Source organism: Rhamphochromis sp. 'chilingali', assembly GCF_963969265.1.
Source record: "Rhamphochromis sp. 'chilingali' genome assembly, chromosome: 3".
NCBI classification, from domain to species: domain Eukaryota; kingdom Metazoa; phylum Chordata; class Actinopteri; order Cichliformes; family Cichlidae; genus Rhamphochromis; species Rhamphochromis sp. 'chilingali'.
In genome coordinates this window covers 3,825,876-3,844,160 of record NC_137931.1, presented here as the reverse complement: position 1 = coordinate 3,844,160, position 18,285 = coordinate 3,825,876, and the positions used below count along the sequence as shown (strand labels likewise).

Genomic DNA, 18,285 nt, shown 5'->3' with positions numbered 1-18,285 from the left:
GTGTGACAGAGAGGCACTGCCAGGGATTTTTGACACAAGTTGTTCTTGTAAAATCAGTCTGTGAAGGTTCTCAGACATCCAGGTCATCATAGTCTAAGAAGCTTGGAAAGAAAAGCATCTGGACTTCCTTGAAGATGTTTCACCTCTTATGAGAGAAGCGTCTTCAGTTCTAAGAGTCAAATGGTGGAGTGGGGCAGTCAGTGAAAGGGCAATGGTGGTGGCTCAGGGTTTGTATGTTTGGGGGGTTCAGAGGGAAAAGATGAATGCAGGTCTGGAGTTGCTGTGTGAGAGCAGGGAGTGAATCTGATCAAACATGAGTGTCATGAAGCCTGTTTGCAGTTATTTGCACTGTTTTCCACTCTGGATGTTGTTTCTGTTCAGCTGTGAGTATAAAAGGCTCCATTCTACAACCTGTTTCTGTTAGTTGTTCAATAGAAACATTATTTGGTGCTGATGTTGCACTTCTTTTAGTCACAACCAAAGAGTTTTTGAAGTCTGCATCAGACTGATTTAAATGACTTTTGAATATTACTTTAAATACTTAGATTTAAAGTTCTGAAAAAAGTTTAAATACAAAGATCAGTATTGTCTAATGTTTTGGCTGCAGTGTGTTTTTGCAGACAGGTATAACAGAACAGCTTTAGTGTTTAGATTTTTTAAACTTGAGTATGAATTTATACAAAATGCAGCAAGATATAAAAAAAAAACGTTTGATCATAAAATCGACTATATTGGATTCATATCGATATCGGACATAAAACGTGGCATCGTTCCATCTCTGCTTTGATTAGAGACACAGCTCTAATCAAAGAGATGGTCCGCTTGCCTCCGCCCCAGAGAGAAGGGTTACATCTCCTGGGTTTAGGTGTTTTCCAATTTGTCATCATTTTGAAAAGTTTACATTTCTTCAGTGTTGAGCAGCAGAAATGAGGCTTTACTGTCAGAGGCCGACAGCACTGAACACAACAGCAGACTGGTGGCTAATAAACAGTGAATGATGCAGAAACAGATGTTTGAAGCTGTTCTTGGAGTACACTGAGAGAGAGAGAGCTGTGCAGGCAGGAACAGCCAAAGTCAGAGAGAATTCATGAGCATATTGATCAAACGTGAAGCAGAGTTTGGATCTTCTTTTGCTGCTGCTTCACTCAGTTTTGGTTGGAGACAGATGAAACCTGCAGCTTCAGGATCTGTGAGCTGTCCACTTTCAGCCCCGACGGCGTGTCCGTGTACGTGCCGTCGAGTGAACGATCCACGCTCTGTGTTTCCATCTTTGTGTGTTTAGCTGCTCTCATTTACTGTTTTAGCTGTTTGCTGCTTGTTGAAATAGTTTGTGAGCTTTAACCTGAGATTCTGGCAAAATACATTTATATTAAACATCGATTCAGGATTGAATGAATCAACATCGTTTTATTCAAATTAAAACCATTTAAATGGGAACATGAATTTTTTACAGCCGCCTCTAATGCTGGGTAATGTCAGCTGGTCCATGTGCAGCTGGCTGTGAGGCTCAGGGAGCATCTACAAAGTGCAACACTGAAAGAACATCATCCATAAATATTGAGTAAGAACTGGACTCTCATACAGCGAGACTCAAATGCCTTTAAACGTCAGCTTATCCTGCTGATCCAAGTCCAACACTGACTTTGTAAACACATGTTTGTCAATCATTTTGTTTGGTTTCTGAGGAAAATGATTCAATAACTTGCTGCTAATACACAACATTTCATCATATTTCCTCATAACCCTCTTTTGTCTGACCATTTGATCCCATTTGAATTTGCAATAAAGGATCCACAGAGTTTGGTGACAATAATGACAGTAGATGTTTGTGTGAAAGTGCTGGAAGCAAATGAGTGTGTGATGTTCTTTCAGTGTTGCACTTTGTAGACGCTCCCTGAGCACTGGTCTCACAGCCAGCTGCACATAGAGACCAGTGTTGTTAGTCCAGGTCAGAAGATGACTTGTTGGAATGAAAATGAGCTTGTAGTTTGTCTGCTTTAATAATGTGACTGGAAAAAGGTGTTGGACTTCAAATATGTCCATTTCTGTCACACTTCACCTTTAAAAGTGAAGCCATGTGGTTCCTGGAAGGAAAAACACGACTTTTTCAAGTCTTTGTCCTGTTTTTATGAGACATGTACGACTTTAATGTTCTTTTTTTTTTAACTCAATTTTTATTATAATTTACAACATTGCAACTTGTGCTTGTCGATGTTCACAAGTAGGACAGTTACAGGAACTGCAATGCAGAAATGTAGGTTAAAATAAGAACTGCAATTAGGAAGCACAAAACAAAACTGGGAAGCAAAACAAAACCCAAGCAAGCAAACAAACAAACAGACAACAACAAAAACAAAAAGAAAACAAAATCTTTATGTAATATTAAATAACATGTGACAAACTTAGCCGTAAATGGACAAAATGAAACAGACCTATGCTAAATTATTGAAACAGTAAAGCATGTATGGGTCGCCAACGCTCAGTAAACAATTCTCTCTGAATCCGCAGAGCAGATGTTATTTCCTCCATCTGGTAAATTTCTCTTGCTTTATCAATCCACATATTATATGAAGATGGGTCAAGATTCAGCCATTTAATAGTGATACACTTTAGTGCTGCTGTAAGATTCTTAAGAGATACGTTTTATTGTTTCCCGCAAAACCCTTTGGTAAGACTCCTAAAATGACTAACTGTTGGTCTTTTGTTAATGGTTGTTGGAAAACTGTACTGAGAACTTTAAATATGTCATTCCAAAGTGAGCAGATTTTTGGGCATGACCAGAATATATGTGAGTGGGTTCCTAAAGAAGTACCACAATTTCGCCAGCAGGTGTCAGGATTTGTAGGCTTCATTTTGGCAATTATCTCTGGGGTTCTAAAATATCTCATGACCACCTTCCATTTAAATTCTCTCCACAGCCCAGAATTAGTCACCAGATGGGCTTCACCGAACACCTCTTCCCAGGTGTCCTCTGAGATTTGAGTGCCAGTCTCAGCTTCCCACCTTGCCTTAATATCCAAAGTTGCATTTGTATTGAAACTCATAAATGCGTTATAAAAATGACTGATTAATTTTGGGGAGGAATTACTTTGAAATGTTTTTAGAAATATTTCCTCAATGGGTGAGGGCTCCAAAACTTGCCTCCATTCTTTATGTTTTGTCAAAAAGCTTCTTAGCTGCAGAAATCTAAAAAAGTCAGAAGAAGGAAGCCGAAACTGGCCTCAACTGTTCAAATGAGCTCAGGTGCCCATTCCTCACAACATGACACAGTTGATGAAGCCCGCTATGTGACCATGCTCTGAAGCCAGAGTCTTCCACAATAGGAGAAAAACCCTGCAGGGAGGAGAGCCTTGATAACATTGAAATTTCTTTTGGAAGACCAAATGATTGTTTGATTCTACGCCAAATCTTTAGTGTGACCCTCGTCCGTTCCCCCATATGCACATTTTTAATTGAAATGTTAGAACAAAGCAGGGATTCCAATGATCTTTCGCACATTGTCTTCTCAATGTTTAGCCACTGAGTTTCAGACAAATCCCGCACCCATACAGTCAGGGGTCTCATCTGAGCTGCCCAGAAATAATATTTCAGGTTTGGAACAGCCAATCCCCCCTGCAGGTTTGACAGTTTTAATGTTTGGAACTTGATCATCCCTCATGTGTATTTAGTCTCTGTGTCGCGTCATCTGTGTTCCCACCCTCCATATTTTCATGCCCAGTCTTTTGTATTCTTAGCCATAGCTTTCCGTGTCTTCATGATTTATTATAGTATTAGTTCCCCAGTTTAGTTCTCTTCACTGTGATTCTGCCTTGTTTGATGTCTTCAGCCGAAATAAAGGCTCGCTTTTCGTTCAAAACTCAGTTTCATGTCTGCGCCAGTGTCTGCGCCTGAGTCCTCCACACACTCTCCATACGGTCAGCCACTGTGACCGTGACACTAAACTACATGCTGTGTACAGCCACTCTCCTGAGCCTGTATTATATACACAGCGGTTACAATGACAAACTGAATACAATCTCATATCTACAAAACAGGCTGAGTCAAAGTTGCAGCTACGCTTATGAACATGGAGAAAAAACAGGCGAGTTATCAGCTCACCAGCTACGACTAAGAACAGCTAACCAACTATCCTTGAGATCTACAATGACCAGGGAATAAGGTCTACAGACAACCAAACTATCCTTGAGATCCACAATGATTTCAATAAGGTGTTTGATATTCCCTCCTTGGGAGAAGATGCGATCGCTAGTCTGGAGGAACCTGTCTCTAATGTTGAAATTGAAACGGTCGTACGGAGCATGCAGTCTGGAAAATCTGCTGCCCCGACGGGTATCCATCTGATTTTTTCATAAAGTTTTCTGACCGACTGAATTCACTGTTAAAATCAACTTTTGAAGAATCCTTCCTCTCACAGTCGTTGCCTCCAACAATGCATCAAGCAGTGATGTGTTTAATTGTAAAACAGGAAAAAGACCATTTAGATTGTCGTTCATGTCGTTTAATATCTTTGTTCAACACAGACACCAAGATCCTGGCTCAAGTGTTGGCCCGTCGCTTACACAAGTATTTGTCTTCCATTATTTCACCAGACGGGCTTTATTAGGCACTCTTTTTTGAACATTAGAGCTCTATTAAATATCATTTATACCCATGTTAAAGGTGATACATTGGAAACTGTCATTTGGCTTGACGCAGAAAAGGCGTTGGATCGGGTGAGATGGGATTTTTTTTTATACGCTTAAAAAATGTGGCTTTAATTTTGTATCTTGGATAAAAGTATTGTATTGCTCCCCTCTAACAGCCGTCCGGACTAACAATAATCTGCCCCCCAGGACAGGGATGCCCTCTGTCTCCTTTTTGCCATTGAACCGCTAGCTGTTGCTCTGAGACAATGTGTTGGTGTTGAGGGAAAACATCGAGGGGTATCGAACATGAAGTCTCTCTTTATGCCGACGACATGATTTTATTTATTTCCAACCCATCGAACAGCCTCCACAAACTTTTGGATAGACTTACAATAATAATAATAATACGTTTTATTTATAGGCGCCTCTAAGAGCCTCAAGGTCACCTTAATGCATACTTAAGGAATTTGGGACAATTTCTGGATATAAAGTGAATTTTGGGAAGAGCGAGGCAAAGTCTATCTGTACGACAACTGGGAGTTTTGTGTATTTTAGCCCCTTTTAAACCCAGCTATAAGAAGTTTAAGTACTCGGGCATCTGGGTGACAAGAAAACCACAAAGACTTGTATAAAACTATCTTCCTTTATTGTCGAAGCTTAAAGAGGATTTTGGAAAATGTGAGTTTTGCCTCTTTATATTTATGGTGGGGATGCAGAACAAGGAGCAAAGATGAATGTGATGCTGAATCAGCAGAAGACTTGGACTCATTTGATTCCAGCTTTGATATCATTGATTTCAATATGTCCATTTCTGTCACACTTCACCTTTAAAAGTGAAGCCATGTGGTTCCTGGAAGGAAAAACACGACTTTTTCAAGTCTTCGTCCTGTTTTTATGAGACATGTAAGACTTTAATGTGAAACATTCAGAGTTTTTTCTCTTGTTGTGTTTGTTTGAAGCTGCTTCCTGTTGGCTTCAGCTGTTTGGAGTTTCCATTTTCTAAACTTCTACATTCTGAACCTTCTTCAGCTCTGAACAGATGATGAAACACTGAATGATTTCAAGCACTTTGTCTAATAAACTTACATCTTTCATTCTTTATACAGATTGAAGAGCTGTGATTTGTCAGAGATCAGCTGTGATTATCTGGCAGCAGCACTGAAGTCCAACCCCTCCCATCTGAGAGAGCTGGACCTGAGCTTCAACAGCAACCTGCAGGATCCAGGAGTGAAGCATCTGTGTGGTTTCCTGGAGAGTCCAGGATGTAAACTTGAAACTCTGAGGTCAGTCAGCATGTTTTAGTTGTGCTGAGATGAATATGATGTGAAAGTTGTGCTGACACTAAACTGCAGACATCAGGCTGATATTATACTGATCCACACTGAGGATCTTCATGGTAAAGTCTGTTTTCTTCTTCTCTGGTTTAGTCCATTGACTGCAGCAGAACAATGTTCACATTTCAAACAGTGATGCTCAACGTATGGCCCGCGGCCCACACGCGGCCTGCCCACCTTTCCTGATTCAGAGAGAGGGGACCCTGATTAACTGTGTAGCTTCTTCCTCACAGTTCTAAGTATCAGACACAACAATGAATAATCCACAGCTGACTGTCTTTAGCAGGTCAAAGGTCACGGCACACAGCAGACAGTCAGAAATATTCTAACTCTGATCATTTATCAGTTGTGACACTGTGAGACTTGATCAGAGGTGTGATCATCACAGCAGAGGCCTTTGTGTCAAAGTCACTGAGGATCAAACAGAAACACATGAAGCAGATTTTCCTCTTCTGGCTTTTTATAGCAGATAACCTTCAAAATATTCTGCAGTCGATCAAAAACTGAAGCAAACCATGAAGCAACATGTGAACATGAGCTGATGCTGCTGAAGTGAAGCAAAGTTACAGAGGTTTGATTACAGACACAGCTGAGAGTTTGTAATCTGTCATCATTTTAAAAAGTTTCCATGGAACAGCAGAAATGAGGCTTTACTGTCAGAGGCCGACAGCACTGAACACAACAGCAGACTGGTGGCTAATAAACAGTGAATGATGCAGAAACAGATGTTTGAAGCTGTTCTTGGAGTACACTGAGAGAGAGAGAGCTGTGCAGGCAGGAACAGCCAAAGTCAGAGAGAATTCATGAGCATATTGATCAAACGTGAAGCAGAGTTTGGATCTTCTTTTGCTGCTGCTTCACTCAGTTTTGGTTGGAGACAGATGAAACCTGCAGCTTCAGGATCTGTGAGCTGTCCACTTTCAGCCCCGACGGCGTGTCCGTGTACGTGCCGTCGAGTGAACGATCCACGCTCTGTGTTTCCATCTTTGTGTGTTTAGCTGCTCTCATTTACTGTTTTAGCTGTTTGCTGCTTGTTGAAATAGTTTGTGAGCTTTAACCTGAGATTCTGGCAAAATACATTTATATGAAACATCGATTCAGGATTGAATGAATCAACATCGTTTTATTCAAATTAAAACCATTTAAATGGGAACATGAATTTTTTACAGCCGCCTCTAATGCTGGGTAATGTCAGCTGGTCCATGTGCAGCTGGCTGTGAGGCTCAGGGAGCGTCTACAAAGTGCAACACTGAAAGAACATCATCCATAAATATTGAGTAAGAACTGGACTCTCATACAGCGAGACTCAAATGCCTTTAAACATCAGCTTATCCTGCTGATCCAAGTCCAACACTGAGTTTGTAAAAACATGTTTGTCAATCATTTTGTTTGGTTTCTGAGGAAAATGATTCAATAACTTGCTGCTAATACACAACATTTCATCATATTTCCTCATAACCCTCTTTTGTCTGACCATTTGATCCCATTTGAATTTGCAATAAAGGATCCACAGAGTTTGGTGACAATAATGACAGTAGATGTTTGTGTGAAAGTGCTGAAAGCAAATGAGTGTGTGATGTTCTTTCAGTGTTGCACTTTGTAGACGCTCCCTGAGCACTGGTCTCACAGCCAGCTGCACATAGAGACCAGTGTTGTTAGTCCAGGTCAGAAGATGACTTGTTGGAATGAAAATGAGCTTGTAGTTTGTCTGCTTTAATAATGTGACTGGAAAAAGGTGTTGGACTTCAAATATGTCCATTTCTGTCACACTTCACCTTTAAAAGTGAAGCCATGTGGTTCCTGGAAGGAAAAACACGACTTTTTCAAGTCTTTGTCCTGTTTTTATGAGACATGTACGACTTTAATGTGAAACATTCAGAGTTTTTTCTCTTCTTGTGTTTGTTTGAAGCTGCTTCCTGTTGGCTTCAGCTGTTTGGAGTTTCCATTTTCTAAACTTCTACATTCTGAACCTTCTTCAGCTCTGAACAGATGATGAAACACTGAATGATTTCAAGCACTTTGTCTAATAAACTTACATCTTTCATTCTTTATACAGATTGAAGAGCTGTGGTTTGTCAGATATTGGCCTTGATTATCTGGCAGCAGCACTGAAGTCCAACCCCTCCCATCTGAGAGAGCTGGACCTGAGAAACAACGACAAGCTGAAGGATCCAGGAGTGAAGCATCTGTGTGGTTTCCTGGAGAGTCCAGGATGTAAACTTGAAACTCTGAGGTCAGTCAGCATGTTTTAGTTGTGCTGAGATGAATATGATGTGAAAGTTGTGCTGACACTAAACTGCAGACATCAGGCTGATATTATACTGATCCACACTGAGGATCTTCATGGTAAAGTCTGTTTTCTTCTTCTCTGGTTTAGTCCATTGACTGCAGCAGAACAATGTTCACATTTCAAACAGTGATACTCAACGTATGGCCCGCGGCCCACACGCGGCCTGCCCACCTTTCCTGATTCAGAGAGAGGGGACCCTGATTAACTGTGTAGCTTCTTCCTCACAGTTCTAAGTATCAGACACAACAATGAATAATCCACAGCTGACTGTCTTTAGCAGGTCAAAGGTCACGGCACACAGCAGACAGTCAGAAATATTCTAACTCTGATCATTTATCAGTTGTGACACTGTGAGACTTGATCAGAGGTGTGATCATCACAGCAGAGGCCTTTGTGTCAAAGTCACTGAGGATCAAACAGAAACACATGAAGCAGATTTTCCTCTTCTGGCTTTTTATAGCAGATAACCTTCAAAATATTCTGCAGTCGATCAAAAACTGAAGCAAACCATGAAGCAACATGTGAACATGAGCTGATGCTGCTGAAGTGAAGCAAAGTTACAGAGGTTTGATTACAGACACAGCTGAGAGTTTGTAATCTGTCATCATTTTAAAAAGTTTCCATGGAACAGCAGAAATGAGGCTTTACTGTCAGAGGCCGACAGCACTGAACACAACAGCAGACTGGTGGCTAATAAACAGTGAATGATGCAGAAACAGATGTTTGAAGCTGTTCTTGGAGTACACTGAGAGAGAGAGAGCTGTGCAGGCAGGAACAGCCAAAGTCAGAGAGAATTCATGAGCATATTGATCAAACGTGAAGCAGAGTTTGGATCTTCTTTTGCTGCTGCTTCACTCAGTTTTGGTTGGAGACAGATGAAACCTGCAGCTTCAGGATCTGTGAGCTGTCCACTTTCAGCCCCGACGGCGTGTCCGTGTACGTGCCGTCGAGTGAACGATCCACGCTCTGTGTTTCCATCTTTGTGTGTTTAGCTGCTCTCATTTACTGTTTTAGCTGTTTGCTGCTTGTTGAAATAGTTTGTGAGCTTTAACCTGAGATTCTGGCAAAATACATTTATATTAAACATCGATTCAGGATTGAATGAATCAACATCGTTTTATTCAAATTAAAACCATTTAAATGGGAACATGAATTTTTTACAGCCGCCTCTAATGCTGGGTAATGTCAGCTGGTCCATGTGCAGCTGGCTGTGAGGCTCAGGGAGCGTCTACAAAGTGCAACACTGAAAGAACATCATCCATAAATATTGAGTAAGAACTGGACTCTCATACAGCGAGACTCAAATGCCTTTAAACATCAGCTTATCCTGCTGATCCAAGTCCAACACTGAGTTTGTAAAAACATGTTTGTCAATCATTTTGTTTGGTTTCTGAGGAAAAAGATTCAATAACTTGCTGCTAATACACAACATTTCATCATATTTCCTCATAACCCTCTTTTGTCTGACCATTTGATCCCATTTGAATTTGCAATAAAGGATCCACAGAGTTTGGTGACAATAATGACAGTAGATGTTTGTGTGAAAGTGCTGGAAGCAAATGAGTGTGTGATGTTCTTTCAGTGTTGCACTTTGTAGACGCTCCCTGAGCACTGGTCTCACAGCCAGCTGCACATAGAGACCAGTGTTGTTAGTCCAGGTCAGAAGATGACTTGTTGGAATGAAAATGAGCTTGTAGTTTGTCTGCTTTAATAATGTGACTGGAAAAAGGTGTTGGACTTCAAATATGTCCATTTCTGTCACACTTCACCTTTAAAAGTGAAGCCATGTGGTTCCTGGAAGGAAAAACACGACTTTTTCAAGTCTTTGTCCTGTTTTTATGAGAAATGTACGACTTTAATGTGAAACATTCAGAGTTTTTTCTCTTGTTGTGTTTGTTTGAAGCTGCTTCCTGTTGGCTTCAGCTGTTTGGAGTTTCCATTTTCTAAACTTCTACATTCTGAACCTTCTTCAGCTCTGAACAGATGATGAAACACTGAATGATTTCAAGCACTTTGTCTAATAAACTTACATCTTTCATTCTTTATACAGATTGAGGGGCTGTGGTTTGTCAGAGATCAGCTGTGATTATCTGGCAGCAGCACTGAAGTCCAACCCCTCCCATCTGAGAGTGCTGGACCTGAGTAATGACTTCTTGTCTTCGACTAAGAACAACCTGCAGGATCCAGGAGTGAAGCATCTGTGTGGTTTCCTGGAGAGTCCAGGATGTAAACTTGAAACTCTGAGGTCAGTCAGCATGTTTTAGTTGTGCTGAGATGAATATGATGTGAAAGTTGTGCTGACACTAAACTGCAGACATCAGTCTGATATTATACTGATCCACACTGAGGATCTTCATGGTAAAGTCTGTTTTCTTCTTCTCTGGTTTAGTCCATTGACTGCAGCAGAACAATGTTCACATTTCAAACAGTGATGCTCAACGTATGGCCCGCGGCCCACACGCGGCCTGCCCACCTTTCCTGATTCAGAGAGAGGGGACCCTGATTAACTGTGTAGCTTCTTCCTCACAGTTCTAAGTATCAGACACAACAATGAATAATCCACAGCTGGCTGTCTTTAGCAGGTCAAAGGTCACGGCACACAGCAGACAGTCAGAAATATTCTAACTCTGATCATTTATCAGTTGTGACACTGTGAGACTTGATCAGAGGTGTGATCATCACAGCAGAGGCCTTTGTGTCAAAGTCACTGAGGATCAAACAGAAACACATGAAGCAGATTTTCCTCTTCTGGCTTTTTATAGCAGATAACCTTCAAAATATTCTGCAGTCGATCAAAAACTGAAGCAAACCATGAAGCAACATGTGAACATGAGCTGATGCTGCTGAAGTGAAGCAAAGTTACAGAGGTTTGATTACAGACACAGCTGAGAGTTTGTAATCTGTCATCATTTTAAAAAGTTTCCATGGAACAGCAGAAATGAGGCTTTACTGTCAGAGGCCGACAGCACTGAACACAACAGCAGACTGGTGGCTAATAAACAGTGAATGATGCAGAAACAGATGTTTGAAGCTGTTCTTGGAGTACACTGAGAGAGAGAGAGCTGTGCAGGCAGGAACAGCCAAAGTCAGAGAGAATTCATGAGCATATTGATCAAACGTGAAGCAGAGTTTGGATCTTCTTTTGCTGCTGCTTCACTCAGTTTTGGTTGGAGACAGATGAAACCTGCAGCTTCAGGATCTGTGAGCTGTCCACTTTCAGCCCCGACGGCGTGTCCGTGTACGTGCCGTCGAGTGAACGATCCACGCTCTGTGTTTCCATCTTTGTGTGTTTAGCTGCTCTCATTTACTGTTTTATCTGTTTGCTGCTTGTTGAAATAGTTTGTGAGCTTTAACCTGAGATTCTGGCAAAATACATTTATATTAAACATCGATTCAGGATTGAATGAATCAACATCGTTTTATTCAAATTAAAACCATTTAAATGGGAACATGAATTTTTTACAGCCGCCTCTAATGCTGGGTAATGTCAGCTGGTCCATGTGCAGCTGGCTGTGAGGCTCAGGGAGCGTCTACAAAGTGCAACACTGAAAGAACATCATCCATAAATATTGAGTAATAACTGGACTCTCATACAGCGAGACTCAAATGCCTTTAAACATCAGCTTATCCTGCTGATCCAAGTCCAACACTGAGTTTGTAAAAACATGTTTGTCAATCATTTTGTTTGGTTTCTGAGGAAAAAGATTCAATAAGTTGCTGCTAATACACAACATTTCATCATATTTCCTCATAACCCTCTTTTGTCTGACCATTTGATCCCATTTGAATTTGCAATAAAGGATCCACAGAGTTTGGTGACAATAATGACAGTAGATGTTTGTGTGAAAGTGCTGGAAGCAAATGAGTGTGTGATGTTCTTTCAGTGTTGCACTTTGTAGACGCTCCCTGAGCACTGGTCTCACAGCCAGCTGCACATAGAGACCAGTGTTGTTAGTCCAGGTCAGAAGATGACTTGTTGGAATGAAAATGAGCTTGTAGTTTGTCTGCTTTAATAATGTGACTGGAAAAAGGTGTTGGACTTCAAATATGTCCATTTCTGTCACACTTCACCTTTAAAAGTGAAGCCATGTGGTTCCTGGAAGGAAAAACACGACTTTTTCAAGTCTTTGTCCTGTTTTTATGAGAAATGTACGACTTTAATGTGAAACATTCAGAGTTTTTTCTCTTGTTGTGTTTGTTTGAAGCTGCTTCCTGTTGGCTTCAGCTGTTTGGAGTTTCCATTTTCTAAACTTCTACATTCTGAACCTTCTTCAGCTCTGAACAGATGATGAAACACTGAATGATTTCAAGCACTTTGTCTAATAAACTTACATCTTTCATTCTTTATACAGATTGAAGAGCTGTGGTTTGTCAGAGATCAGCTGTGATTATCTGGCAGCAGCACTGAAGTCCAACCCCTCCCATCTGAGAGTGCTGGACCTGAGTAATGACTTCTTGTCTTCGACTAAGAACAACAACCTGCAGGATCCAGGAGTGAAGCATCTGTGTGGTTTCCTGGAGAGTCCAGGATGTAAACTTGAAACTCTGAGGTCAGTCAGCATGTTTTAGTTGTGCTGAGATGAATATGATGTGAAAGTTGTGCTGACACTAAACTGCAGACATCAGGCTGATATTATACTGATCCACACTGAGGATCTTCATGGTAAAGTCTGTTTTCTTCTTCTCTGGTTTAGTCCATTGACTGCAGCAGAACAATGTTCACATTTCAAACAGTGATACTCAACGTATGGCCCGCGGCCCACACGCGGCCTGCCCACCTTTCCTGATTCAGAGAGAGGGGACCCTGATTAACTGTGTAGCTTCTTCCTCACAGTTCTAAGTATCAGACACAACAATGAATAATCCACAGCTGACTGTCTTTAGCAGGTCAAAGGTCACGGCACACAGCAGACAGTCAGAAATATTCTAACTCTGATCATTTATCAGTTGTGACACTGTGAGACTTGATCAGAGGTGTGATCATCACAGCAGAGGCCTTTGTGTCAAAGTCACTGAGGATCAAACAGAAACACATGAAGCAGATTTTCCTCTTCTGGCTTTTTATAGCAGATAACCTTCAAAATATTCTGCAGTCGATCAAAAACTGAAGCAAACCATGAAGCAACATGTGAACATGAGCTGATGCTGCTGAAGTGAAGCAAAGTTACAGAGGTTTGATTACAGACACAGCTGAGAGTTTGTAATCTGTCATCATTTTAAAAAGTTTCCATGGAACAGCAGAAATGAGGCTTTACTGTCAGAGGCCGACAGCACTGAACACAACAGCAGACTGGTGGCTAATAAACAGTGAATGATGCAGAAACAGATGTTTGAAGCTGTTCTTGGAGTACACTGAGAGAGAGAGAGCTGTGCAGGCAGGAACAGCCAAAGTCAGAGAGAATTCATGAGCATATTGATCAAACGTGAAGCAGAGTTTGGATCTTCTTTTGCTGCTGCTTCACTCAGTTTTGGTTGGAGACAGATGAAACCTGCAGCTTCAGGATCTGTGAGCTGTCCACTTTCAGCCCCGACGGCGTGTCCGTGTACGTGCCGTCGAGTGAACGATCCACGCTCTGTGTTTCCATCTTTGTGTGTTTAGCTGCTCTCATTTACTGTTTTAGCTGTTTGCTGCTTGTTGAAATAGTTTGTGAGCTTTAACCTGAGATTCTGGCAAAATACATTTATATTAAACATCGATTCAGGATTGAATGAATCAACATCGTTTTATTCAAATTAAAACCATTTAAATGGGAACATGAATTTTTTACAGCCGCCTCTAATGCTGGGTAATGTCAGCTGGTCCATGTGCAGCTGGCTGTGAGGCTCAGGGAGCGTCTACAAAGTGCAACACTGAAAGAACATCATCCATAAATATTGAGTAAGAACTGGACTCTCATACAGCGAGACTCAAATGCCTTTAAACATCAGCTTATCCTGCTGATCCAAGTCCAACACTGAGTTTGTAAAAACATGTTTGTCAATCATTTTGTTTGGTTTCTGAGGAAAAAGATTCAATAACTTGCTGCTAATACACAACATTTCATCATATTTCCTCATAACCCTCTTTTGTCTGACCATTTGATCCCATTTGAATTTGCAATAAAGGATCCACAGAGTTTGGTGACAATAATGACAGTAGATGTTTGTGTGAAAGTGCTGGAAGCAAATGAGTGTGTGATGTTCTTTCAGTGTTGCACTTTGTAGACGCTCCCTGAGCACTGGTCTCACAGCCAGCTGCACATAGAGACCAGTGTTGTTAGTCCAGGTCAGAAGATGACTTGTTGGAATGAAAATGAGCTTGTAGTTTGTCTGCTTTAATAATGTGACTGGAAAAAGGTGTTGGACTTCAAATATGTCCATTTCTGTCACACTTCACCTTTAAAAGTGAAGCCATGTGGTTCCTGGAAGGAAAAACACGACTTTTTCAAGTCTTTGTCCTGTTTTTATGAGAAATGTACGACTTTAATGTGAAACATTCAGAGTTTTTTCTCTTGTTGTGTTTGTTTGAAGCTGCTTCCTGTTGGCTTCAGCTGTTTGGAGTTTCCATTTTCTAAACTTCTACATTCTGAACCTTCTTCAGCTCTGAACAGATGATGAAACACTGAATGATTTCAAGCACTTTGTCTAATAAACTTACATCTTTCATTCTTTATACAGATTGATGGACTGTGGTTTGTCAAAGATCAGCTGTGATTATCTGGCAGCAGCACTGAAGTCCAACCCCTCCCATCTGAGAGAGCTGGAGCTGAGCTGGAACAACAACCTGCAGGATTCAGGAGTGAAGCATCTGTGTGGTTTCCTGGAGAGTCCAGGATGTAAACTTGAAACTCTGAGGTCAGTCAGCATGTTTTAGTTGTGCTGAGATGAATATGATGTGAAAGTTGTGCTGACACTAAACTGCAGACATCAGGCTGATATTATACTGATCCACACTGAGGATCTTCATGGTAAAGTCTGTTTTCTTCTTCTCTGGTTTAGTCCATTGACTGCAGCAGAACAATGTTCACATTTCAAACCTTCAAAGAAGAAGAAAAATCCTCCAGTGGAAAATTCACTGTGAAACTCTCAAACTCTTCATTGCACCTTAAAGTCTGTCTGACACTGAAATCCAAAGCAAAATGTGCGTTTGCTTTACAGACAGCAGTCCAACACAAACATACACACATCATCCAAAACACAGTCCAACATCCAAATCTCCTCCACTGCCAGCATGAATGATGGGAAAGAGAAGGAGGAACACTCTGACATTCAGGGTTAGAATGAGTTTCATCAAGCAGACTGTGAAGATCAAAGCTGCATTAGAAAGCTTACATGAATGAATGAGTGGACAGAAGTGGACAGAGATCATCTGAAGCACTTCAAAGGCTTTAAATCAGCACATTTCTCTTTATTCTTTATCAACTCTGTTAGTTTCTCTCAGTTTTCTGTGGAATGAAGCTAACAGCAGGCTAATAAGATGCTGACCAATAGGTTTCTATTAAAGGTTGTAATTTGTATATGAAAAAGTGCTTTGGCTCAGCAGGGATCAGCTTACAGGTAGAATACAGCTGCTGGATGGGATTAGCATGTCATAGCTATCTACCAAACTGCTAACTGGGGGATTTCAGGCCATCTATGGATCATTTTTGCTAACTGTTTATTCAGCTTAGGCTCACAGGGCTGCAGCCTGTGCCCTAGCTGTCATAGGGCAAGAGGCGTGGTCCACCTGCACAGGTGAGCAGTCCATCACAGGGCCAACAGAGAGCGACAGAGAAGCACTCCCTCACATCCACACCTACAGCCAATGTAGAAGCACCAATGAACCTAAGCAGCATTTCATTGGACTGTGGGAGAACATCCAACCTCCACAGAAAGGCCCAGCTGACCAACAAGCTTCAACCTACAACCTTCTTGCTCTAAGGCACTAGTGCTAACCACTTTTGCCCATTTCAGCCCAAATCCTGCATCTTCCTGTTTCTGACTCCAGGCCAGCTCCACTAACACTTTCTCATCAGACACTGCCACCTAGTGGAGGAAGTCTTAGTTCCATTTGAAGCTTCAGATTACAGTTAGTTCCTTTACAAAGAGGTGGAGGTGGTGGGGCCACAGCACCATCATCACTGAGTGCCATAGGACACTTAACCTTTGTTTCCATATGCTGGGAACTTCCTGTTGTTCCAAGGAGGACTGGAAAATGTGTGAAAATCTCCCAGTCAGTTCCTCACAGCACACTTCAATCATTTCCCTCCCACAGCATCAGGACCAGGGCTTTTTCTCTCTTTGGTCCCACTAAGAGATTTCCACACAAACACCTCATCAGTGGGACTCTCAGAGCTACCAGCCCTTTGCTACAATCACAAAGCTCTTCATTGAAATCAATGATATCAAAGCTGGAATCAAATGAGTCCAAGTCTTCTGCTGATTCAGCATCACATTCATCTTTGCTCCTTGTTCTGCATCCCCACCATGGACTTCATTCCTTTCCAAGCCAGCCTTGAGTGTCCTTTATTCAGCTCATCCTCTGCTTTACTTTTACACCTGATTTTAGCTGCTTTATCTCTCTTTCAACAGGTTTCTGTGCCTCAATCTTTTTCTTCTCTCCCTCATAACAAGACAGCTTCTTCTGCCTGAGAACATGTTGGAGTGATTTACTAATCCAGGGCTGCTTATTGGGGAAAATACTTCCTGTTTCCAAAGTAATCTCCATTTTTCCCAGAAAGAAATGTCAGTAGAAATCGATGATCTAAGTGAGAACATGAGCCTTTAAAAAGTCCCAGTGGGTGCAGTCAAAGCAGTCCCTCAGTCCCAGTATAGAGTCTTTGGTCCAGACTGGAACAACTGTGTGCCCAGTTTGAGCTCTCTTCAGTGCTGTGACCTGACAGACCCAGAGGGGCCATCACATCACATTTAGAAGCTCCCCTGATGGAGCCACAACACATGTCCAATACTTAGTCTGTCTTGTTGGACCAACTGGAAGAAATGATTCAAGGACTTAGTCACAGAACAGAGATTCAAATCTCCAAAATCCAACTGGCTGCATCAGGACATATAGTCTGAAACTCTGCACAGTTTCCTGTTTGAAGCTGCTTCCTGTTGGCTTCAGCTGTTTGGAGTTTCCATTTTCTAAACTTCTACATTCTGAACCTTCTTCAGCTCTGAACAGATGATGAAACACTGAATGATTTCATGCACTTTGTCTAATAAACTTACATCTTTCATTCTTTATACAGATTGAGGGGCTGTGGTTTGTCAGAGATCAGCTGTGATTATCTGGCAGCAGCACTGAAGTCCAACCCCTCCCATCTGAGAGTGCTGGACCTGAGAAACAACAGCAAGCTGCAGGATCCAGATGTGAAGCAGCTGTCTGATCTTCAGCAGAGTCCAGACTACAGACTGGAGACTCTGTGGTCAGTAGAGTGATGGAGTGAGTGGGTGGTGCTGTCAGCAGTATTGTACTAAACACAGTCAGTATGAAACAAAGATCCAGTGTTTCCTGTAAAGCTGCAGCTTCTCAGTGAAGCTGTGAGAGGAGAACGGTGACAGGCTTCAGGATTGGACACAAACACTTCCTGTTTCTCACCTTTATGGTCACCATAGTAACGGCTGACACACTCTGATCAAACACTGTCAACAGCCAATCAGCTCTCTGAACAAAGCAGCACGCAGACCAATGACTGCATTGATTTCCAAGTTTAAAGCAGTGAAGAACACAGTCTGTAGGTGAGGAAGAATTTAGTGAGAGCAGATGTTTGGATGGAATTCCTCCAGTTAACAGCTGGAACCGTCCATCTGGATTGTTGGGCTTGTTGTTGGGGTTCCTACAGAGCTCAGAGTGGACACACCAAGGTTCTTCTAATGAATGAAAGTCCAAACTCAAACTAGGAGGGAAAAACATTTTCAGCAACTTCAATAAAAATCCAAAGATTAGAAAAAGTGAAGCAACAATGAGTCCTAGTACAGTCCCAGCACTGACGTCCCTGCTGCTCTTTATACTGGATGTGCTGCATCACTGACTGACAGCTGATGAAGAGTCTCTGGAAACACTCGTTTATCTCCT

General features: G+C 41.6%; 1 protein-coding gene across 1 annotated transcript in view; it reads left to right on the top strand.

Annotated features, from left to right (window-relative positions):
• Positions 1 to 18,285, top strand: part of LOC308394299 (uncharacterized protein) — a 1,060,216-nt gene that overhangs the window by 589,699 nt on the left and 452,232 nt on the right. Inside the window, exons 28-29 of the mRNA XM_080878552.1 lie at positions 10,300 to 10,494; positions 14,907 to 15,083. Coding sequence (XP_080734678.1) covers positions 10,300 to 10,494; positions 14,907 to 15,083 — 372 coding nt within the window. The remainder of the gene's footprint in view (positions 1 to 10,299; positions 10,495 to 14,906; positions 15,084 to 18,285) is intronic.